Source organism: Ichthyophthirius multifiliis (assembly GCF_000220395.1).
Source record: "Ichthyophthirius multifiliis unplaced genomic scaffold scaff_1120509250251, whole genome shotgun sequence".
In the NCBI taxonomy this organism is placed as follows: Eukaryota; Ciliophora; class Oligohymenophorea; order Hymenostomatida; genus Ichthyophthirius; species Ichthyophthirius multifiliis.
In genome coordinates this window covers 38,316-63,706 of record NW_004086938.1, presented here as the reverse complement: position 1 = coordinate 63,706, position 25,391 = coordinate 38,316, and the positions used below count along the sequence as shown (strand labels likewise).

General features: G+C 15.9%; 4 protein-coding genes across 4 annotated transcripts, besides 25 other annotated features; 1 reads left to right on the top strand and 3 right to left on the bottom strand. All coding sequences in view use genetic code 6, as the record gives it.

The window, feature by feature from the left end:
• Positions 1-144: 144 nt before the first annotated feature.
• Positions 145-174: a microsatellite.
• Positions 175-272: 98 nt separating this feature from the next.
• Positions 273-313: a microsatellite.
• A 343-nt stretch (positions 314-656) lies between these two features.
• Positions 657-690: a microsatellite.
• Positions 663-713: a microsatellite.
• Positions 680-741: a microsatellite.
• Positions 680-744: a microsatellite.
• Positions 745-2,356: 1,612 nt separating this feature from the next.
• Positions 2,357-4,949, bottom strand: IMG5_059270 (WD repeat protein; the record flags this gene model as incomplete). Its single annotated transcript, XM_004037152.1, has 3 exons — positions 2,357-4,106; positions 4,148-4,390; positions 4,432-4,949. The coding sequence occupies 3 exons, from the start codon at positions 4,947-4,949 to the stop codon at positions 2,357-2,359; spliced, it is 2,511 nt and encodes an 836-aa protein (XP_004037200.1).
• A 218-nt stretch (positions 4,950-5,167) lies between these two features.
• Positions 5,168-5,203: a microsatellite.
• Positions 5,204-6,364: 1,161 nt separating this feature from the next.
• Positions 6,365-6,536: a microsatellite.
• Positions 6,537-6,686: 150 nt separating this feature from the next.
• Positions 6,687-6,746: a microsatellite.
• Positions 6,747-6,854: 108 nt separating this feature from the next.
• On the bottom strand, positions 6,855-9,944 carry IMG5_059260 (transmembrane amino acid transporter protein, putative; the record flags this gene model as incomplete). The annotated part of the gene is made up of 10 exons (XM_004037151.1): positions 6,855-7,564; positions 7,683-7,980; positions 8,045-8,572; positions 8,652-8,690; positions 8,807-8,829; positions 8,905-8,944; positions 9,015-9,267; positions 9,349-9,433; positions 9,518-9,608; positions 9,924-9,944. 10 exons carry the CDS (start codon positions 9,942-9,944, stop codon positions 6,855-6,857), a joined length of 2,088 nt encoding a protein of 695 aa, XP_004037199.1.
• Positions 9,672-9,725: a microsatellite.
• Positions 9,744-9,794: a microsatellite.
• A 460-nt stretch (positions 9,945-10,404) lies between the features above and the next one.
• Positions 10,405-10,433: a microsatellite.
• A 1,674-nt stretch (positions 10,434-12,107) lies between these two features.
• On the bottom strand, positions 12,108-13,102 carry IMG5_059250 (proteasome subunit beta, putative). Its single transcript, XM_004037150.1, has 6 exons — positions 13,005-13,102; positions 12,785-12,951; positions 12,588-12,725; positions 12,485-12,533; positions 12,303-12,410; positions 12,108-12,180 (listed from the first exon to the last, which is right to left on the bottom strand). Exons 1-6 carry the CDS (start codon positions 13,089-13,091, stop codon positions 12,148-12,150), a joined length of 582 nt encoding a protein of 193 aa, XP_004037198.1. The 5' UTR covers positions 13,092-13,102; the 3' UTR covers positions 12,108-12,147.
• A 54-nt stretch (positions 13,103-13,156) lies between these two features.
• Positions 13,157-13,199: a microsatellite.
• Positions 13,200-13,676: 477 nt separating this feature from the next.
• Positions 13,677-13,730: a microsatellite.
• Positions 13,731-16,630: 2,900 nt separating this feature from the next.
• Positions 16,631-16,686: a microsatellite.
• Positions 16,634-16,689: a microsatellite.
• Positions 16,690-16,718: 29 nt separating this feature from the next.
• Positions 16,719-16,819: a microsatellite.
• Positions 16,780-16,816: a microsatellite.
• A 192-nt stretch (positions 16,820-17,011) lies between the features above and the next one.
• Positions 17,012-17,089: a microsatellite.
• A 2,167-nt stretch (positions 17,090-19,256) lies between these two features.
• Positions 19,257-19,302: a microsatellite.
• A 1,858-nt stretch (positions 19,303-21,160) lies between these two features.
• Positions 21,161-21,200: a microsatellite.
• Positions 21,201-21,509: 309 nt separating this feature from the next.
• Positions 21,510-21,568: a microsatellite.
• Positions 21,519-21,581: a microsatellite.
• A 73-nt stretch (positions 21,582-21,654) lies between these two features.
• Positions 21,655-24,536, top strand: IMG5_059240 (hypothetical protein; the record flags this gene model as incomplete). Its single annotated transcript, XM_004037149.1, has 6 exons — positions 21,655-22,524; positions 22,580-23,643; positions 23,832-23,871; positions 24,059-24,203; positions 24,248-24,419; positions 24,485-24,536. Coding segments are annotated over 6 exons (2,343 nt in total), but the record flags the coding sequence as incomplete, so codon positions are not given.
• A 612-nt stretch (positions 24,537-25,148) lies between these two features.
• Positions 25,149-25,245: a microsatellite.
• Positions 25,150-25,244: a microsatellite.
• Positions 25,246-25,391: the final 146 nt, after the last annotated feature.

Sequence of the window (25,391 nt, the reverse complement as noted above, 5' to 3'; positions counted from 1 at the left end):
AATTGTCTATATTAGAATGTTATAATAAAAAAGGAAATGAAAACATAGTATTTATAATTCCAATAACACTTTTTGTATTTAAAGAAAATTAATATTAATTAATTTATAATTATTTCGCTTTAGAATAAATATGTATTGAAGAATTATATAATTATATTATATATAATTATATTAAAATATTATGGATTTAATAAAGAGACTGACTGATTTATTTGTTTTCATTATATATCATTAAATATATTTTATATACAATTTTATTAAATATATTATATAAAAAGTAAAAAAAAATAAAAAAACTAAATAAAAGTAAAAATTATAATCAGTATATATATGATTATTATTTAACATATATATTATTAGTAATTAATACTTTAAATCTAAACTTTATGATGTAAAAAATTTATTAAATTAATATTAAATAAAAATTTATAGTTTTTTAATTTTATTATAACATATTTCTTTAATTTTAATTTCTCAATAATCTCAAATGTCTTCTAATCAAATTGAATTTCGAAAAATGCAATTATAATAAGACATTAATATTACTTAAGCTAAAAATTTATATTTTAATTTATATTAATTTTTAAAGAGAAAACTGAAAAAAAAAATATTTAGTTTTTGTTAATTTAATTGAAGAAAAAAAAAAAATTAAAAAAATATAAATATATATATATATAAATATATTTATATTTATATTTATATTTATTATTTATTTTTTCATATTTTATTTTATTTTTATTTTTAATAATCTTTTTTCTCTTATATTTAATTTATATTTTCTTATAAAATATTCATAATATCTTGTTCAAATAGAATATCTTTACAATTTTTTGTATGTTTATAGATTTTAGTTTTTAAATTATTGATAATTTATTTATATTAAGATAATTTTTGACTACTATTTTCTATTTCTGTAGCCATATTTAGCATTTTAGCTTTTTCGAATAAAGCTTAAGTTTTATAATCAAAATTATATCCTTTATTTATTTTACCTTATGCTTTATTATTTTTATTGTTACAATACATACTTTAAGGTCTATTACCTTTATTAATAAAAATGACATTCTATTCTTGATAAGAGAAAGAATTATTAACACAATTACTATTATATTTATTATTTTTATTAATATTACTGTTATATAAATCATCTTAAACTAAAACTTTAATATTGGAAGTTACGCTTGTTTTTTTTTTCTTTGGTTAATTTTTTATTATAAATTTTAAATATCTTTATTTTAGCGTTCTATTAGTAGCTTATTATTTGCTAATTATGTTTAATATTCTTTATTTTGTTTTCTTAAGTCGTTTAAATCATTTATTAATTCTGCATTCTCTTTTGTTTTATTAAGTATGTCTTAATATCTTCTATCTAATAATTTATTTGAAGAGTCTGTTACTTAATTTTTTGTTTTTTATAAATAAATTATTTATTTGCTCATCTCTTATACTCCCTTTTTGTCAGATTATGTTTATTTTACTTCATTTTAATTTACACAATATTAATATAAACGTTAAATTTCCCTTATCCATTCTTTTTAATCTTTATTATGGACGCAATCATATATATCCATTATTATTTTATTTATTAGAACTTTTTTTTAATTAGTTATATCAAGTTAATGTTTGAAATTTCTACTTAAGCTTTCTATTTAGTTTTACATTTTTCTCATTTTATCGCCATGATGTTCAGATTTTTTCAAATAAAAATCAAATTCGTTTTCTAGTTTGCATAATTATTCTTTTTATTTTTCAATTTATTCTTCTTTTGGTTCTAAAGATTTTTTGATTTCAGTAGTTCTAAAAGATAAGACTTATTTAGATTTGGATAAATCATTAATTTTATTTTTATATTGATGTATTTTTTTTTCTTTAATTTTAATTAATTCTTCCATATTGGATATTTCCTTATTTTACATTTCTATTTAATTAAGAGCATTATTCAACTTTTTTTCTAAATTTTATAGTTTTTGGCTCATTTCTTAATCTAATTTTTGTAATTTTTGTAATTCTTCATTAATTATTTTGTTTGTCTATTCAAGCTTTGCTTTCTTTTCTTCACTTTACATCTATATTTGTTTAGCTTTCTATAGTTTTTTTTTGTGATTGTCATATAAATTTATAATTTCTTTTTCATGCTCTTCTTCTTGTTATGCGAGTTTTTCTTCGTAATTTTTTCTTAGTTCATTTATTGTTTATTTACTTACATCAAATTACTTTTTAAAAATAAATTTTTAATTATTTATATTTTTTTTATACTGTTTATTGTTTATTTTAAATTTTCATTAAATTCTAATTTTAAAATTTTCAATCTCTTAATCATGTATAGTTTCAATTTTTTTAAGTTTATTTTCAAAATTCATCCTTTCTTCAATTAATTTTTATTCATTTTATATGTTTTTGTCAGCTTCGAAAACAATTTTATTTCATAAAGATTCTCTAGTTCCTAAATAGCTTTTAAATGAGAATCTTCGAAATTTTTAATAAGTTTTTACCCTTCAATCTCATTTTTTGTTTTGTTTTTTCTGATTTCATCGATTTTTTGTTCATAAAATTTTTATTATTATTTAATTTTCAATTCCAAATTATTAATTTAATTTTTTATTGATTTTTGTAATTCAAACTATTAAATATCAGCTTGATTTATAATGTTTTAATTTTTAATTTTTAGTTTTTTAATTTCTGTTTCCCACAATTAAATATCAGCCTTTTAAATTAAAACCAAATCAGCTAATTCTTCATCAATAACACTTTTATTATTTTCGATTTAGAAATTTTCCTTTTTTAAAGTATTTCCTTAATTATTTAATTCTGAAACTGCATAAATGAATAAACTTCCATCCTAACCTGCTGAAAAAGCATATTTTCCATCAAAACTTTTTGCAATGCAATAAACAGCTCCATCATGTACTTAAAAAGTTTACTTTTGTTACATTAAAGCATTTAAAATTTTAATTTCTCCTTAAAAGCTACCTGCAATAATTCCTTGTGTATTTTATGAACTTTTGCATGTTTTAAAAGTTGAAAAAAACATATTTTTTAAAGAAAAACTTTCTTTTTATTCATCAAATTTATCTTCTTTGAATTAAGTAGAAAATAAATTTTATTCATCATTCACAATTAATTAAAATTCATTTTCAAAAAAACCAATACTATTAACAGTATTAAATTAAATTTTACTTTTTATCTCTGTTTTTTCAAATGAAATCATATTCCAACATAAAACAATCCCATCAGAGCTCCCAGAAAATAAAATATTGTCATTTAAACTCCACAAAATTTCATTTATGGGATTTTAATGGCCTTTTAATTAACAAATATTTTCTAAAGTATAAGAATTATAAACAATTATTAAATAATTTTATTAATTTAATCTTTTTGAAAATGGAAAAGCTATCGCAATTTGCTAACCTCCATTTGAAAATCGCATTAAAGTAGAATATTTTATTTCTAACTCTCGATATTATTTCAACTTATTGCTTAATATATGATAAAAACGTACTTTATCAACAAATCCACATGCCAAATAATAACCAAATGGATGAAAAGCAATCGAAAGTAAAAGTTCATTTGAATTTTATGCTTAAGGAAAATCCTAAGACTCAAATTTTTTAGATAATTCACATTTAAAATTTATATAATTCCATATTATTATCGATGAGTCTTACCTACTGCACGTTATTATTAATGGTCTTTAGATGCATACTTCTATTTAAGTTATTGGTCCTTCATGAAAACCTTTGTAAAGATAATTTATATATTGTATTTGTTCAGATTTTTCTTTTTTTTATAGAAATTATTTTATTTTATCCGGAATTATATATTTTAATTATAAAGTTCCTATATAACCATTTTTAAATCCCAATAATAAAGTATTTTCACATATTTATAGATTAGTAATTCCTCTATTTTTTTCATTCCATTGACTTAAATGAACCAATTTACATTCTTAGTCTTTTTTATCATTCCGAAAATCAACATACTCATCATTTTATATCCATATGCTTATTAACCCTGTTTCTCCACCTATTATTAATCCTCTTTAAAATGAACAAATAGATTATATTTTTATTTATATTTCTAAAGTATCAAACGCATTACTTATTGTTCTTTTTTTTTTTAAATATGTTAAAATGTATATTTTTTTTACTATTTAATTTCCTAATCTTGTATAATAAAAACTTATCCAATATTATTTGATAAAGCAATTTTATTTTCATCAAACCAAACATGATCTGTAATAAAAGCATTTTCTTTCATATGTTTTATTTTTAATTTTCTACCATCGTCTAAACATGTAAACTATAATTATTCATTTACTTTCGAAATTCGAAAATAATCACATCCTGTAATACATATTAAAGTTGAATCTTTTTTGAAATGCTTATTTTTTCTATTTTGTTTTCATAAAATTTTCTTTCTGGTAAACTTTACACATCTAAAGCTTCTTCAAAAATTTACTATCCGATTTTTGTTGAAAGTTCTAATTTAAAATAAAATATTTTTTAAATATTTTCTCCGCCACTTAAGCATGCTAAAAAATTGCCATCTATTGAAAAAGACATTGAAATAAACGGTTGTTCTCCTTGATATTTAATTTGATTTTCTTCCAAAAAAATTTAAGTTTTTAAAACGGAAATTGATAAATTATAAATAGACAATAAAGATTTTTCATTAGGTTTATTTTTTCCACTAATAACTAATTTTCGAGATTATTAACATACTGCTAATGATTTTACTGCTTATTTTAAAGGAATAAAATCTATTTGTTTTTATCCTAAATGTTTTATTGCTATATAATATCCTATTGGATATATTAATTTCTTACAATCATCTTCTTCGATTATATGTAAACAGTTTTTTAGACCTTAATATAAAAAAGAACCAAAACCATAAATTAAACTTAATTTTAAATTGTTTTAACTATTTATATATTTTTATCTTATATCCATATTTATTTATTATTTAACTCAATTCCTACTTATTTAATAGGCAAATATAAAAAATTATTAGATTTTAATATATTCAAATCAAAATATTTATGTTAAATTTACAAATAAAAGGTAGTTTAATTTGAAATATAAAATATAACATACTTAAAAATGATTCTATAAAATATGTTATTTTAATTATTAAATAATTTATATAATCATTTTATATATAAAACAAATTATTTTATTTTATTTTATTTTATTTTTATTTTATTCAAATATTTATTAAACTATATATACTTTTTTTCATTTAATTTATTTCTAATATTTATTTAATAATTAATCAAGTTATTATTCAGAGTCTTATTTACATTAATCATATTTACCATTTGAAGATTATTCAAAACATTATTATGTTTTTTTGAGCCAATATTACATTTTTAACTCTAATTGCTTTGATGCTTTGTCTTAAATATCAGTTTTTTAAATCATACATTTCACAAATTTATCTTCATTTCCGTGAGATTAATCCATACATATTTAATTATTTTCAAGAGCAACATTTTATAATTCAATTTAAAATTATTAAATACGAGTATTTAATTATTGCATAAAGTTTTAAAGTTCAATCTAATAACTCATTTTTATTATTATATATTTTTATTTTATTTTTTAAATTAATATCTTATTATATTTATATTTGACAAAAATTTTATTAAATTTGATTTTAATAAATATAATTATTTTTAATTTTATAAAATATATTCATATTATATCGTTTAATATACATTAATTTTAAATAAAATAATTATTTAAAATTTATAAATCTTAAACAATATTCAAATCAATTAAATTGATAGTAATCATCTATTTACTTGCTAACATAAAGCATAATATTTTTTTAATAATTATAAAATTTGTTATGCATATTATATTATAAAAAACTTAAGAAAAATATCAATTTAATTTAATATTTATAGTATTTTAATATAAAGATAATATCGGTTATTTTATTGTAATATAAATAGTTTTTTTGTATTTATTTTGCAATTTAAAAAAATAAATCATTCTTCAAATTCTGGTTCTTTATTAAATAAATAATTAATAGAAAATATAAATTATTTTACAATTTTTCAATCTCAACTTCAATTATATTAAACTATCATTTTAAACATCTTAATCATATAAATTAGAGTTTGGATCTAATAACTAAAAAAATTAATAAATTAAATAAAAATTAAATTCGCTTATATTTTGAAAAAAAATAAAAATATAACTCTTGTTTATAAATATAATCTCATATCTGTTGGCTAAACTTTAAAAAAAGGTATTAATCTCTTTCTTAAAATATCTATAGAATCACTTTGATTACAAACGAAAAAAAATGTTTACTTTTCTCTTTATATTCTTACTTAAATTGAATCCATTTTAAATAATTTTGTTTTTTAATTATATTTTAAAAAAATAAAATAAAAATAAAGAAGATTATAAATTTTATATAAAAATATATATTTGTAATTTTTTTTTTTTTTTTTTAATTTTATTATATAAAAAAATATAAAAAATTAAATATATGATGAAATATTATAATATAATATATATTTTAATAATTATAAAGAGTTAAAAAAATAAGTAGTTTTAAAATATATAAAGTTATAATATTTTATTATTATTAAAATAAAAATGTGATAAAAAAAAAACTATTAAAATATAATTTTTAAAAATATGTATAATAGTATGATAGTATATTTTAATTGTTTTATATTTATATTTATATTTATATTTATATTTATATTTATATTTATATTTATATTTATAAAAATAATTATAATATAATAATAAATAAATGAGTAATTTTTTTATTAAATTTTGATAAAATTTCTTTATTCTTATAACATAAAAAAATATTAAATTGTGTATTTATTTTCATTTAATAGCTTCTTTTACAGCCGAATAAAATCCTAAAATTAAAACAATTAATCCAATTATACATAAAATTACGTAGAGAACTTTAACATAATTTTTTTCTGTATCAGTCCTATGTTCATGCTAATTGCAAGTTTCAATAAATTATTAATTTTCTATTTTTTAATGGATATTCACATATTAAATATTATTTTTTATAAGTTATTAATTAATTTATATATTTTCATCATTATCTATAATTAATTCATCGTATTCTTTATTTGGTCTTTTTTTTTCAAAATAAAAAGTAATATAAAAATTTTAAAAAATAAATACATTTTTTTGACTGCTTTTTTATTATATGATAGAATTCTTAATACTTAAAATAATTTTGTTCTATCCATTATAACATTATAAATCAATTAAAATAGGAAAAATATAAACTATAAAAAAACAGCAAAAAGCACCATTAATATTAGCAATTAAATCGGGATGAATTTATTAAATATTGGTAATTATAACACATATGATAATAAATATATAATTTACTATTTGTATTTATTTATTATTAGGTTTGCAATCATTGAATATTATTTCAAAAAATCTTTTTCTACAAACACCAAAATATATAGGAAACACAGTAACTAAATGAATAAAATAAATCAAATTAACAATAAGAATAGGAATCTTTTTAAATTAATATATTTTAAAAATTATTGATTATAAATTTACTGAACTGCTTTCAAAGTAGTCATTTACTTAATTTGCAGTATTTATTCCTTTAATAGTTTTTCTACCTTTTTTTTAATAAATTTTATAAATAAAAATAATTTAATATAAATTATTTACCTTGCATTCCAAAAGCTCCAATTAAACCTATGAAACAATAAATACAATTTCCAATAAAATAAACAATTGCTAAATCTCTTCTATTATTCTCTTATTTTTTATTACATTTTAGCATTGAACCTGCTGTTGTATGTATAGCGAAAGCCATAGCTATAGGTCCTCCTATTTATCCAGTTTCTGAAAAATCAAATTTTTTGATATCATTAAAGCTTATTTAATATAAATTTTCGAAAAAGCTATAAATAATAAATATTATATAAGAATAAATAGAATAAACTCCCAATTCTGCAATTTTAATCTTTATAAAAATATAAAAATAAAATAAGAATTATAGTTATAATTTTATGAAGTATTTTAGTAACTATAAAATTCAAATTTTTAAGTGAACAAAGATATATTATTAAAACAGTTGAAATTAAAGTACTATATTAAAGAGAAAATTTATCAAAGCAAAACTCTTAATTATTGCAAAAATTATTTTCATCTTTAGTAATTTAAAATATAAAGAAGTTGACTATATCTAAAAGCATTTGACATATAAATAAAAAATATATTATTGCAATTAATATTAAAAACATCGTACAAATAATCATAAAAAATAAATAATATTTTTAACCTAAAAGCCTTTTTACACTATCTTAAACATCTTTTTCTTTATATTTCAAATGTTACATATAAACATCACATGTTTTATAACTTATATAACCACTAATGGAAACTATTATAACAGATAAAATTATACCAGCTTTTTAAAATAATACAGGAAGCAAAAGAATGGTTCCTCCGACCATAGTATTTAGCATAGAAAATAATGTGCTGAAAGTTGAATTTTTTTAAATAGATTAAGGATCATTATTAGGATTAAATTCTTAAATTTTCACCATTTTTATCTGATTAATATTTATTTATTTTTAGTTGTAATAAAAATAAAATAAATATGTATTTTTATTTAATATTTATTTTAATTACATTTTATTAGTAATTTAGATATAAAAAATTTAATAATATCTAATTTGAAAAAATAAATAAAAATATAATATATATATTTATAATATTAAAATATATCATTTATCTTTAACTTTTAAATATTGTCTTTTTAATTAAGTTAATAATTCCTAATTTACAACTTCTGAATTTTCTAATGCTTCTATTTAATTTTTTAATGCAATTTTTAAAAGTTAAAATAATTCAGACGTATCTTTTTTTATGAAATTAGAATAACTGGGTTTATTTTCTTCTGGTCTTAAATCATAAAATTTATTCTTTATTTTATAATATATTACAATATTATATATTAACATAAGTTATTAATATGAATGAATTTTTATTTACGTTAGCATCTTTATAAAGACCTTCATAACCTAGAATCTCATAGCATTTAGTAAATCCATTTTCATCAACTTCAGGAGCAAATCTAAACTTGAGCTTTGGTAAAACTCTCAATTTATGTTATTATAATAAAAGTTAATAATTATAATCTTAAGGAGGCCATTCTTTAATTACATACCACCATCGTTTTAATACTTCATATACCAAGAATTCTTTTCCTTTTCTTACTTGAAGTTCTCTGTTTCTGCTACTATTTCTTATAGTAAAAAAATGATAAACATATATTATATTTTACGATGTTTGTTAGGTTTATTATTATTATTGAGTTTTTTATGACTTTCTCTTTTCTTCTTTTTTAACAGTATCTTTTTTTGAATATAAATTTGAAGTCAAGTTATATTTTTCTCTTATAGCATGTATATCTAAAAAAAAAAAAAAATTAATAAAATAAAGTTATATATATATATTTCATTATAGTTTTTTTAATTTCATAAAATTAAATTCACCTTCTGTATTTGAGTCATCTGGTACAAATAAATCAGAATCAGAAGTATGTAGTTCAGAATCATCATCTTCAATTTATTTTTTTCCTATTTGCTTTTTATTGTATTTTTCTTCTTTTTTACTGTTTTAATTATTTTAATTTTTTCTAATAAGACTATTATTATTGCTATTATTATTTTAATTATTATGATTATTATTATTTGAATTATTTGAATTTTGATTATTAAGTTTATTTTATTCTTATTTGATAGTTTTATTTTATTCTAATTATTTATTTTTTTATGAAATCCCATTTTTAATTTCATTCTCACTAGCTTCATCGCTATCAATGACTAGATTTTTCCTTTTTTTGTATGCTATATTTATTTTTATTAATATAAATGATATTTAAAATAATTTAATTTTTACTTATACTTAAATTTCGTCCATATTTTGTAAATATTTTTATTTAAATTTTAATTTATTATTAGAAAAAAAAAAATATTGTTTAATATGAAATAAAAAAAAATTTAAATAATCTCAAAAAATAAGTAAAAAATATTTTTTCAAAAAATAATTATTAGGTGGTTATTAAATTATTAAATATTATTATATGCTTATACTAAGCAATATAGATATTTTATTTTAAAAATCCCTTTAATATAAAATAATAATTTCATAATTTTTTAATGCGTATATACTATAAAAACAATATATAATCATAAATTTAAATTTTAAAATTAAAATATCTTTTTAATGTGTATATAAATGCATATATATATCATATTTAGTATTAATAATAAATAAATAATTACTTTTTTTTTTCTGATTAATTTTATTTAAAAATAATATTAATACTTATTTACTTTTTTTAAAAACTAAAACAAAAAAATGCACAAAAGAATGGATCTTTCTTTTTCTTTTTCTTTTTCTTTTTCTAGTCGATTTTTTTAAAAAATAATAAAATAAAAAACAATTAATATATTCATTAATAAAATTATTTCAATTTATTAGGCAAAAATTATTTTTATATTCACCTTTATAGCGATAATAATTTTATATTATTTTTTTAATAATCTTATTATCAAAATTCGTTCTAAAAAAACAAAACTACTTAATATCCTTAAATAAAAAGTTAAGGGTAATATTTTTTAATATTGATCAAAATGTCAATAATATTGCACTAGCTCATCTTTATGACGCAAAAATTAAAAAAAAGTAAGTATTCGATTATTATACTATTTTAAATACATTAAACTCATAATATTTTGGTATTTAATGTTTGGAAATCAATAATTTTAGTCTTATCAAGCATATCCCAACATAATATATTGAGAGAGAAACTTATATCTAAGAATAAAAGCCTTTACATATACTTTTATTGAAAAAATTAGGCAAATTTTATTTTTCAGGAGTTTAAATATTTAATTAGTTTAATGACATAACAATATAATAATATATATAATAATAAAGATTTACATAAAAATATTTTTTTATTTATAAAAATAAAATTATTTAAATAAAAAACTATATATTTAAATCAAAAAAGCATTTCATTAAAAACAAATTATAATTTTAATAATATTTTAGTCATTAAATTTGAATTAATTATTGCTTGAAAATAATTTTAAAGCCTAGAATTATATATGAAGTAATTTAATATTAATATATATAAATAATTATGCTATAAAAATCTTTACCTCAAATATATAATTATTTTGCTTTAAAAATGCTAAGTTTTAATTATTAATAAAATTTAAAAATTATTAAAGTTAATAAATATGGAGATATATAGTTAAATTTTCCAAAAGGAAAAAAGCTTATGTACCTTAAGCGTCTTATTTTTAATTATTTTGATATTAGTTTATGGTAAATATTGTTAATAATAAATGAAATAATTAATAATTATTTAATATTATTTTATATTTTTATTATTTTTTTTAATTAATAATTTAATTTTAATTTATCTTTGAAATTTACAGATACAAATATTATGATTAATATTTAAAATATTATAATTTTCTAAATTTTTAAAACAAAAACTTATTTTGGCCAATTTTAGTCAGCTATTTAAGAATCAGTGGAGTTCTTAAATTTTTCTATTATTAATTAAATATTCGAATTCTTGTATTCATCTTATTTCTAAAAATTATTAATTATTAATATTTTTATTTAGATATTATTTTGAAATATTAATTTTTATTTGCAAGTATTACTTAAATTTAAACATATGTTTCTATTTGTTTATGTAAACTATGATTCAATATTACTTTTTCAATTATTTAAACATATTATTAAATAATTATTATAAATTGATATTTTCTTTTTGGATATATATAATCTATTCATATTTTTTTTATATTTCTTTTGATTTATTTAATAGTTAATAATTTTATTTAAATTATATGTTTATTTATTATATAATAATTAATTTTTATTTTCTTAATGCATTTTATATGAACTTTTATTCTTTAACCTTTCTTAAGATTTTCTAAATCAACATCATTCCAAATCATATTTTTTTATTATAAATATAAAATTAAAAAAAGTTTCAAATATATTTATATTTAAATGTATTTAAAATTTATTAAAAAAAATAAAAACATTAATAATATTTCTCTTATTATTTGGAATTTTTATATAAATAAATATTTCATTTTTCTAAATCATAGACTTAAAATCCTTCCTTTATTATTTTAAAAAATAAGGATATAAATTAAATTATTTTTATTAAATAAACAAATAATATAAACACAAGAATATTTTAAAATAATAATAATTAAGTTTATATATTTTTAACAATTATACCTTAGTAACAATTTTACAAACAAAGTTTTGTTAGGAAATTAAAAATCTAGTTTTTAATTCATGAACACATTTTTTCATAATTTCGATTCCTTCTTATAATGTTAATTCCTAAATTAAATTAAAAAAATATATAAATTAAATTTTTAAAATTATCAAAAATTATTTATTCAATATAGTTTTACTGGTTTATAAAAATTATCAAGTGTACTTAAAACAAAATGAGCAGCATATCTAAAAATTAAAAATATTAATAAAAATTATTTAAAATTAATAATATTAATAAACCCATGAGCTGCTTTTACGCTTTTTTAAAGTGTGCCCATATAATCAACCCAATATAATTAAGGTTAATCATAATCAAAACCAGCAATTAAACAATTTACCATATAAGGGCCATTCCTTATTCCATAAGCTAATTCTGATCTAAAAAGTAATTTTATATAATATTTTATTAACAAAAATTTCGTAATATTGTTATTTACCTTATAAAAGACGCACATTCTTAAGTATTCAATGGTGTTCCGTTTCTGTATTTGAAAAGAGCTATATTTCTAGCAATATAATCACTAAATTAAAGTCGATATGCTGATTCTCCACTCATTGCCATTAATTTGTTTTCATCTAAATTTACAATTTTATCTTCAGTATTCTTTAATTTTTTTATTAATAATTTTAGGTCATATTATAAATTAATATAAGTACCTTAAGTTTTACAATAGAATATGCAACTGCACTATCTGTAACTAAAATAACAAAGTCTTTTCCTGCTAATCCGAATGCCGAGTCCATTTATTATTATCAAATTTAATTTTAATATTATATTTATTTATGTTTAATATATTTATTAAAATAAAAAAATAAAAAATCTTTATTTAAAATAATAAATTATTTAATTTATTAAAATATTCTTTATATTTAAGATCAGGTAGAAAATGATAATAAATATTATTTTATATAAAAAAAAAATATTTCTAATTATAATATATAGCAATTTATTATTCTCTTAAATTATATCAATAGCATAATAATCTTTTGTTTATAAAAGTTAAAATTTTTATTATACAAAGTTTTCAATAATTAGAATATTTTAAAATAACACATAAATAAATAATCTTTTATTTTTTAAAGAATATTTTAATATAAATGTATTTTATAAGATAATTATATTGTCAAATAAATTTTAAAAATACAAATATTAAATATTTAATTTCATTAAAAACCAAATAAACCTCTAATTTTTTATATTTTATAAATTACAAATATTAATCACTTAAAATTTCTAAAATATAGTTTATTAAAAAAACTTAAAGCTATATTTAATTTGAGATACATTAAGTTAGTGATTAATTTATTTATTAATATGTTCATAATTAATTAATAAAATTCAATTTTAAGTAAACTTTAATAAAATTCAATTTTAAGTAAACTATATTTTTTTATAATTTTATAATATAAGCAATTATAAAAACAAAAATTTAAAGTTATTTAATTTTTTATTTGGAGATTTAATAAAATATTATTTTAAATTTATTAAAAAAGTAATAAGTAGAAATTAAATTTATCGTTCGATTTAAAAACAATTTCAAAATAGTTTTTATAATAATACATAAAGCCTTAAATCAAATTATATTATTATATTAAATAACATATTTTATATAAACATTGAAAAAATTAATAAATAAAATATAAAATCAAACTGATATTTATTTAACTTAGAATTTAAATTATAAAAAAAAATATGATATGATTTTATTTGTAAAATAAATATTTTTTCTTAATTTAACTTAACCTTAAAAAAAAATTAAATTTAATAAACTCTATACTGAAAAATATGGTATTAACAGGATAGAATTTAATATAGTTTAAAATAAAAATCGAAATATGATTTTTAGTTTGAAAATAATATATTTAATTATAGAATTTATAGTTAATAAAAGAATTATAAAAAACCTTAGTCATATAAAACATTAAATCATTATAAACTTATCAATTTAATTATTAAACTATACAGTATAGTTTATTCACTCAAATTAACTAAGAAACTTTTAATGTCTAAATATTGAATTTTAAATAGAAAAAATAATCAATAATGGTTTGAAATATTACAATAAGAAAATAGATATTAAATTAATGGGTAAAACAGATTAATTTAGGAAATACATATTATTACTTAAAAATATAATGTAAAACAAAATTGGTGCTATTAAATTTTTTTCGAATCAGACATAATTTAAAATAAATAGATAATTAAATTAATGGGTAAATACAGATTAATTTAAAATACATAATATTATTAATTTTAAATAATAAAGAAAGTTTTATAAATATAAAATTAAAAACATACTATTCTGCAAATTTATGAATTAAAACACCCAAAAATAATTACATCTCTTTTTAAAAAAATCTATTTATAAAATCCAATCTATAGACTATATCCTCACCATCAATTTTCAATACTGATATATCTATATAGGATATATCAGTATTTTTTATTACTTAATTTATCAAAGATTTTTTAGAATATAACTATATATGAATAATGATAGGCATAAAATATTTTTAGGGAGCTGTTTAAATAAAATAAAATTGCCATTTATTATATATAAAGTTTATATATAAATTTTTATCTATATTTTAATTATTAGTACATAAAAAAAATTATAATAATTTTATCATATTATTTATAAATAATACTATATTAATATTAATTAATTTACATTGTGCTTTAAATATGCCTAGCTTATTCTCATAAAATTATTTCAAAAAAAAATTGATAAATTTCAAAACAAAAAATACTTAATTTAATCAAATACTTGTATTATAAATCTAGGGTGAGAATATAAACGGTATAATTTAATATATATAAATTTAATAAAGTAAAAATTTATGAATATTTTTTTAGAAGAATGTTTCAACTTTTTAAAAATCTATAATAATATAGAATATTTTATTTTTTAAAATATTCTCAATTTTACCTCTTATAGTTTTTTTAATTATTTTTATAAATTAATATATTTAAATAATAAAAAAGATTTGTTAAATTAATTTGATTTTAGAAGATTATTAAGAAAGAATATTAGTTACATTATTATAAAATTTTAAAATTATAATGCTTTAATGTAAATATGAAAATATAATAATATCAATGTTATATAAATTATAATAAAAAATTATAAAATTAAAATATTAGATTATAATAAAGAAATATAAAAAGAAAAAAGTATCTTGTTTATAAATTATTTTTTTAATTTTATATAATGACAACTAATCAATCTAATTTAGAATAAATTGCTTAAGGTATATATATAAAAAACATTAGAAATATAATATTTATCATATATAAAAATAATTATTAATAATCAAAGAGGATAACATTACATATTATAATGAATCATATAAATTGTATTTAGCAAATATATTACTATAATGTTAGGTGAATATTATTTTAATATTTTATAAGATATATTAAACTAATATATAATTTTTCAAAAAGCTTAAAGAATTTTTGAATGAAAAGTAAGAGCTTTTATAGAAAATAGAGAAGCTTGAAGTACTTTTTTCTTAAGATTTTATAATCTTTTATAATAAATAAAAAAAAGAAATTAAGAAATAAAAAAATTTAAAGTAATGACTAAATAAATTATAATGAAAATTCTGATTAAAAAAAAAGAAGAAGAAGACCAGCCTAACAAATTTGTAGGAGTTATAAATGTACAAAATAAAATTGCAATAAAAGTTATGGGTATATTTTTATGTAAAGCATAACTTAATTTTTTAATTAAAAGAGCTGTAAATTCCTTAGTTCAGCATATAAAAATTAAACACCCTGAAATAGATTTAAAAAACATATTAGAAGGATTAGATTCTAGGTATTAAAAAATTTTAAATTATAATTTATATATATACTTTATTAAAATTAATTAAATATTATTTATATAAAAAGTTCAATTATTAATTTCAATAATTAAAGTGAAAGTGATAGTAAAAATCATATTTATTAGCGACAATGAATATGATAAAATTAATTTTTCTATTTTATTTTAACAAAATTTAATACATTTTATATTATAATATATATAAATATATTATTTATTTTTGTAATTCTAATTTTAAAATTAATTATTAAATAAATAAAATTTACATTATAAATTTGGAATATATTAAATTATATAAGTAACCGAATAAAATCAATAAAATAAAAAGGTATAATAATATAGATAGAGTAAAAAAGAAAAAAAATAATACTAAATAAATAAAAAAAAATATTTATGATACAATTTTAAATTAAATTATTTAATATATAAAATAAGATTTTTTAAAAAATAATTTAAATAAATATAAATATAAATAAATATAAATATAAATATAAATATAAATAAAAATATAATTATTAATTTATATATTTTTTTAATTCAATATTTAGTTTTTATTTTTTTTAATTTTTTTTTATTTATTTAATATTCCTATTTCTAATATTTTTTAATTTATTTTTATTTTAATTTTTTTTTAATTTTTATGATTTTAGATAATATTTTATTTTTAATATAATTCATATTCTTTTTTTTATATATATAATACTATATACTATATATTTTATTATATTATATTTATTATTTTTACTTATTTTTTTTTATATTACATTGTTTATAGAATTACTAATAAATTTTAATTTTTTATTATTATTTTTAATTACATTATTTTTCTAAAATTAATATTTAAATATTTTTTTTTAATTATATTTGAATAGATTAATCATTTTTTTTATGTATATTTATAATATTTAATATACTTTTAATTTTTATTTTAGCATAAATACGAATTTAAGAATAAACAAATATCTTATAATATAATTATTAAAAATTTTTAAATAATAAGAAAATAAAATATTAAAATATATCATTAATTATATTTTTAAAATGAAAAAAATTCCTAACTTATTTCATAATTTTTAATTTAAAAGCACTTAAAAATTTGTATAAATATAAAAATAAACAATATTTTAAGAAGAGAAACTTAAAAATCTAAATTAATATTTAAATTATCACACATATAATAAAGCAATTACAGTTAAAAAACCATACTTACATTTTTATTATAATAAAAAAATAATATAAAAAGGAAATAGATAACTTAGTAAAAGAAAAAGTAAACATTCCTTGTGAGAATATTCTTAGATAATTTGTAAAAAACCAAGAATATAATAATGCAAACAAAATATTTGAAATATTAGAAGAATCAAATGTAATGTTAAGTGATTTTTCTTATGTATATTTGATAGATGCAAATTTAAAATCATAGAATATATTAGCAGCTTAAAATTTTATTATTCATGCCTATTTATCGAATGTTGTTTTAGATATTGAAGTATTTAGTTCTCTTTTTAACTCTACTTTGACTGAATAAGATAGTTCATTTTTGGATATTCTTTATAAAATATATAAAGAAAATTTCAAATTATGTACTAAAGTGTAAAACTTAACTTTAACTTCATTTAATTAAGTATATATATTTTTTTTAGATTAAGTAATTTAATAAATTGTGCTTAAAACTAAAAAAATTATGTAATTTTACAATAAATAAAGCAAGATTGCTAAGATTAAGGTATTAATTATGCTTAATAAAAAATAATAAGTGATAAATAATAAAAACTTAATAATTATAAGAAAAACTTATAAAATCTGTCACCAGTTGTTGATGATATTGATGATAAAATTTCTAAACCTAAAGATATGGATAAATAAAAGTTAGATAAAGAAATTTATAGCATTCTTAAAAAAAATAATTAAAAAAATTTTCTGAATGGAAAAAATGGTTCTCCAGTTTTTATTATTAATTCTTCTAAATATTCAAATGAAGAAGATTCTGGTATTTTTATTAATTTTTATTCATATTTTATTTTTTAAAGATGGATAATATAGTAATTATGAAGATGATGAAGAATACAATAGTGAAGAATTAGATGATATGTAAGATGAATTAGTTGATTATTCAGAAGAAGATAGTGAATGAAATAAATAAATTGTATTTGAAAAAGTAAAAAAATTATTAACGTTTTTAACTATTTTATAAATATTTACTATTAAAAAAAAAGAATTACATATCTTAAGATACTTATTAATTATTATTATTTATTTATTAAAATTTTAAAATGTAAAACATTATTTAATAAAATATTCTTTAATTTTTTTTTTAATAAAAATAAAATAATATATTGCAAAATTAATATTTAATTAAATTAAGGATTTTATAAATTTATAAGAGTCAAAATTATTTAATCTAAATTAGAACTTTATAAAATATTATTGATAAAAGAATTATTTTGTTTACCATTTTATTTTATTAAAATCTATTTATTTTAATTAGTATTTATAGCCTATAACTATTTTTTAAACTTTATGAAATTTAAACATCATAACTTTCATTATTTAAAATTTAATTTCTTTTTCAATTTAGTTTTTACAATTGTTTTTCATATTAGTACTTATTTTATTATTTTAAATATTTTTAAAACATCGTATATACTAACAATTTTTCATCAAAATTAAAGTAAGGGACACATATGTCTCTTGACTATATATCAAATTTAATAGAAAAAATTTTTATAAGATATTAACTTGAAAATAAATAAATATATTTTTAATTATAAATTTGTTTTATACGATTTTTTTAAAAATAAATTAAATAAGTATTTGAATTAATAAAATATATGAAAAATAAAATAATTTTGAAGTATTTTGAAAAACTTTATACTATTTAAATATTTTTGATATTTCCAAAAATTGATAATATCGCATTTTTCTCTATTTATAACTATTTTTAAAAATTATCTATTTACTCTAAATCTTAAATCAATAAACTATATGTTTTTTTTACATTTATTATTTGAAAATATATTAATGGGTTTTTGCTTGAGTTAAACTTTATAATATTAAATAATAAAAAAGCTAAGATCTTAAAAATATATTTTTTTTTAAAAAAAATACAATTTATTTTTATAAAATTAATTATTTTATGAAATTATAAAAAAAATAGAAAGTATTACACTACTTTTTAATAAATCAAAAATAAAGAACTATATTCTTCTTTAATTAATGATAATTTAAATTATTATTAAAATAAATATAAATTAAGATAAAGTTATATTTATTTAACAATAAAAAGACAAATGAACAACTATAAATATATTAACTTCATTGGAATATAAATTGTAATAAGAATAATTATTTAAATATATATTTTATTGATAAGTTTTTAATAAATTTTTATTTAAAGCGACAAAGAATTTTCTTTATTTAGCTAATAAAAAAAATATACACAAAATTTTTTGTTTTTGGTTGATTATAAAAAAAGCATTTCTATGTAAAGTAATGCATTTATAGTATAAAAAAAAAGATTAGTTTGTTGATTTAGTATTTAAATATTAATTAAATTATTATATATTAGTGTTTTAAAAATTTAGGTCCTAATCAAACTAAAAAAAGTGATTATATAAAATGCTTAAAATGTGAAATTCAAGATCACAAGATTTTTTATTGTCCCAAAATACATTTTAAAATAAATAATTGTTAATTTTATTATATGAAACATTAAATAAAGAATAATTTTTTTTAAAGAAAAAAAAATTGATCTTTGACAGAGGTAAATTTAAAATTATTATTTCTAGATTTAAATTACCTTATTAAGTAATAGATTAAACTTTTGACCATGATTTCTTAAAAGAATAAAGTGTATCATAATAGTATGGCTGCAATTAGATATTAATTATTTGAATTTTAAATAAATAATAATGAATATAATGGTTAAAATTAACTTTTCGAAGATTGTAATGAAGAAGAAGATGAAGTATTTCAAAGAAAAAAGCTAATTTTAGTTGGATTCGATTTTAAATAAGTTAAAATCAATTTTTTTTGTATAATAATAATCATTTAATTTGGAAGTAAAGTTACCAATAAAAAGAATTGTGATAAGCTTGGAAAAAATAATACAATATTAAAACCGAGAAGAATATATATTAAAAAAAAAGAGAGAAATTTGTTTTTGTAAAAATCTAAAAAGAAAATAAGTCATTTTTTAAAAATAAATAAACTAAAAAATACAATTTTCGTAGTTTTTCTTCAAACTCGAAGAATTATCAAAAAATATTATTTTTATGATTTTAATATATAAAAAATCATTATTCCGAAAAACAAAAATAATTTTTTAGATAATTTATATTGATTAAAATTTAGAAAACAAGGATAGTTTTAATGTTTAAAATTAATTTTCATAATTATTATTAAAAATAATTATGATGATATATGGAAAAAATAATCACCTAAATATATGTCTGATAAGAAGAAATATACTTATATTTAAATTATTAATAAAGAGTAATATTGAATCAATATTGCTGATAACATTGTTTATGATAAAGATACCATAATCTATATAAATTAATAATCATGTTTATTTCGCTTTTTTATAATAGTTATAAAGTCTTTTGCAAGTATAAAACATGGTTTATGTCAAATATGGAAATTAAAAAAATTCTTTCAAACTATTTTACAAGTAAACCTTCTAAATCAAATAATTTATTTTTAAATAAAATATATATCCAATATTAATATATTTTTTTTAATAACTTTTATGATTCTTTTATATATTTTATTAAATTTAAAGTTTTTTTATTTTTTAATAATATGATTATTATAAAAAAAATATTATATAATAAATTATGTTTTTATTTATTTTATTAAAATATTTAGAGCAGTATAAATTAATTTAAAATACTAGCATTATTGAAAAGAATTATAAAATTGTTAAGATTTTAATCTTAAATAAATTTATTTAAATAATTAAATATTTATTAGTATTCTGTGAATAAAAATTTAATATAATATAAATTAAATTAATATAAATATTATTTTTAAATATTTATTTACCTTTTTAAATTTTATAATAGAAATTATTATTACTATAAACATATATAGAAAATTAACTACGATTACAAAAAAAGTAATATTTTTTTTATTTTAAATAATTATAAGATTCATAATATTTATTATACTTAAAATATATGAATATAAATTAATAAAAATATATATTTTAATAAAAAAAGCAAAAAAAATTAATAAAAACCATATAAATAATATAAAATAAAAATTATTTAATTTTCATAATAAAAAATTAAAATTTTGATTGTTTATTTTTTTAAAAATTAATAAATATATAAAAAAAAAATAAAAAAAGAAAAAAAAAAACTAATAAATAAAAAATAAAAAAAAAATTTAAGTAATAAAACTAATAAATATATAAATAATTTATAAAAATGGCACATAAAATAGATTATAATTATTTATATATTACAAATCAAGGTGATTCTCCTGCAAATCTATCATAATTATCGGACACAAACGAGAATGGGGAATATTATTAAAAAAGCTAATCTTAAAAGAGGAATTATTCTCTTAAAAATACACAAAAATCCATGTAATTTTTCGAAACAGTAAAGCGATAAAAAAAAAATGCATTTTTCTAACAATAATAATCATCAGAAGCAAAAGCAGTTGCGTAATAAGATTATAATCTATAATAATAATCGATATATACCATTCGTAGTTAATAATTAATGAATGAAGTGCTTCAAAATGGTTATTTTGAAAAACCTGTTAATCATAAGAATTTATTTTCAGATGAAGAAATGGCTCTTTTTGAAAAATAACATAGTAAAAAGTACGACTCAGTTATCCAAAGGGAATAAAAAATGCATGCAGAACGTCTTTATAATGATTCAAAACATTTAAAGGAAAAAAAAGAATATTTGAGGGAAATCTATAATTAAGATTAGTAAAAAAAATGCCCTTTTTTTCCTTAACTAATAAGCTCAGGATATATAAAAATCCGAGAAGAAAATTTTTATGAACACTAAAAAAAAAGACAACTTTTCCATGAGAAAAATATAGAAAATCTAAAAAAAGAAAGAGTAGAAGAAGCTGAATAACAAATGTAAAATAAGCCAAATTTAAACCAAAAATCATAAAAATTAGCTTCTTAAATCCTTGAAAAGAAAGGACTTCCTACAAACGTAGTAAAAAGACTTTATTAAGAAAAAGAAGTTAAACCTTGTGAATATAAACCTGAAAACTATTTATTTAGACCTTAAATTTCTGAACATAATTTCTCCACTTAAAGACCTGAGAAAATTTAAGAATTTCTTTATCAAGATGCCTAAAGAAGAGCAAAAGTAAAAATGTATTTGTATTTTATTTTTTTAAAAAAAATAAAATAAATATAAATAGGAAAAAAATAAAAAAACAGAAGAAAATTAAGAGCTTCCTGAAAAAGGGGCTGGAAGTCAATAAAATGTTCAAGATAAATATCATGATTTAATAATGTCAAAATTTGATAAATAATTCAAAAAAGCAGTATAATCACTTGCTTTATCTACAAATCCAAACCGAACAGTAATTCCAGACACATTAACTTATTTAGAAATGGTAGCTTTAATGCAAAATATGTGCTTTCTTGAAAAAAATGAGCAGAATAATTAATAGCAATTAACAATTTAAGTTTAAAAGGTATGGAATTAATTATCTTAATAAAAGAAGAATATCATTCTAGTAAGAAATTTAGAAGTTTTTTTATTTGCAGTCTAGAAAATAAATTGTAAAGAAGATTTTTTACCTTTTTTAACATCAGAATAAGTAAGATTTATGCATAATTTAAAAGTTGATTTTTAAGAAATATATTATTCTTCATAAAATCCAATTGGATAATTTGATGAAAATGATAATTTGTACTATAGTGATGAATAAGTATAATAAATACATAAGCTATTTAAAAATTTATATGATAATAGACTAGTTTATTTGAATAGTAATTAAAGAACTTATAAGCATTAACCTTAATAATATACATTTAATCCTGAAATTTCAGATGTTTCAAGAGGCTTGGCAGAAGAGAAGAAATAAAAAATTATTGAATAAATGAAATAAGTTAATAATTTAAATGATTTTGATATAAATTAAAAACTTATTTATTAAAAATAACTCACAAATAATGAAATAGCATAAAAAAAAAATATTTTAAATTAATTAGAACTCTCTTAATGTACTTTTCATCCTACTATTAAAGACTTCACTAATGTACAAAATCTTTACTAATCTGGTGATAAAAAATTAAGTACTACTATTAAATCTTTAGGAGCTCATAGAACAATAGAATTATTCTCATTATCAAAACCAAGAAATTAAAGAAGGGATAGAAACAAAGATGATGTTGAATATGAAAAGGAATGTGATGAATGTACTTTTTCTCCAGACATAAAAAGATTTTAAAAAAATAATTATTCTTCTTATTCTTAGTATCAATTTAATAATGAAATTAACACCAAGCAAAATTAGATTGCCCAAAAAGAAATAGATAGATTAAAAAATGCATAACTTAATAAATAAATAGAATTACTAATGAGATCATCCGGTTCTACTTTTAATGAAAAAAAACGACAATAAATGCAAAATGCTTTAAATAACTCCCTTTATAATAGTACAGGTGGGACTTAGAAAAACTTATGTTAATCTTTAAAAAAGAAGTAAAATAATAAGAATTCAAAATCACAAAATTCTTCTCCAAAAATTTAATAAAACGAAGATTTTTAAACAAATGATTACTATTAAAATAGCTAGTAATAATAATAATAATAATAGTAATAATAGTTTAATGAAAATATTAAAAATACATAAAAACCATATAGCAATATTAATAATAATATTATTTAGGGTAATAATTAATCTTTAGATACAGATGAAAGGGTACCTTTGCTGTTTGTAGATGTTAATATTGAAGATGGTAAAACTGCTAGAATAGTTGTCTATGAAGGAGAGAAGTCAGAAGATTTAGCTAATAAATTTGCTAAAGAACATAGTATATATTTATTTTAAATAAAAAATATAAATAAAAATAAAAAGATCTTGATCCTCAAATGATAGGAAGGTTAAAAGATTTATTAGATTAATAAATAAATAGTCTTTTAACGAAAATAGATGAAGAATAAGGAAGTGAAAAAGATGATGATGATTATGATGAGATGGGAAATAGAATTCATAGAAGATAAAATTAAAATAATAGAATGAATGATTTGTATAATAATTAATAGTTTTATAATAATGAATAAGATATTTATTAACATTAAAGAAATAACAAAGATATTTAGGAATAACATATGAGGGCTTTAGCTATGAAGCATATAAATTGTGAAGATTAATTAAGATAGTAAGAATAATATACATAACAAATGCAAACGAAAGTTTTAGCTAATTAGTACTTAAATTATCAAAACTATTGATAATAAATGATAAAAAAGCTATATTTTATTTTTAGTTTTATATAAATCTAAAATAAATATTTTATAGATATATATATAATAATTAACAAAATTTATATATAATATTTTATTAAATATAGATTTGTCTTAATAATTATAAATTATAATTATATTAATTTATTATAACAATTTTAAATAAAAATAATTATATTTATTAATGATTATATAATTGTTATTTAATATAAATAACATAATAATTATTAAATAATATTTATATTTAATATTATAAAATGAAATAAATAATAATATTAAAATAAATTTTTTATATAAACTTATAATAAAACAAATATTTAAGTATTATTTGATTTAAATATATTTCTTATGTTTTTTTTTAAAAATAAACTTAAGTGAACAACATCAAAAAATACTTTATCTATTTTTTATCAAGTTTGAAAATAAAAAAAATTCTCAAAAAATATTAAAACTTCCAAGCAATTAATATATGTATTTTTTTTTTCTGTAATTCTTTTTTAAAAAACACAATCAAAAAAAAAAATTAATTTCCATTTTTTTATTTGATTGTAGTTTAAAAAAAAAAGTAATTTCCATTTATTTTATATGATTAAGATTTAAAAAAAAAAAATATATAAAAAACATAATGAGCAAGTAATATAAATATATATATATATGAATTCATATTTTAGAATAAAGTTATTAGACTGCTTAATCATAATCAGAACCTGATTCTTCCATCAATTTAAAAATTTCACTTTCACTAATTTATTAAA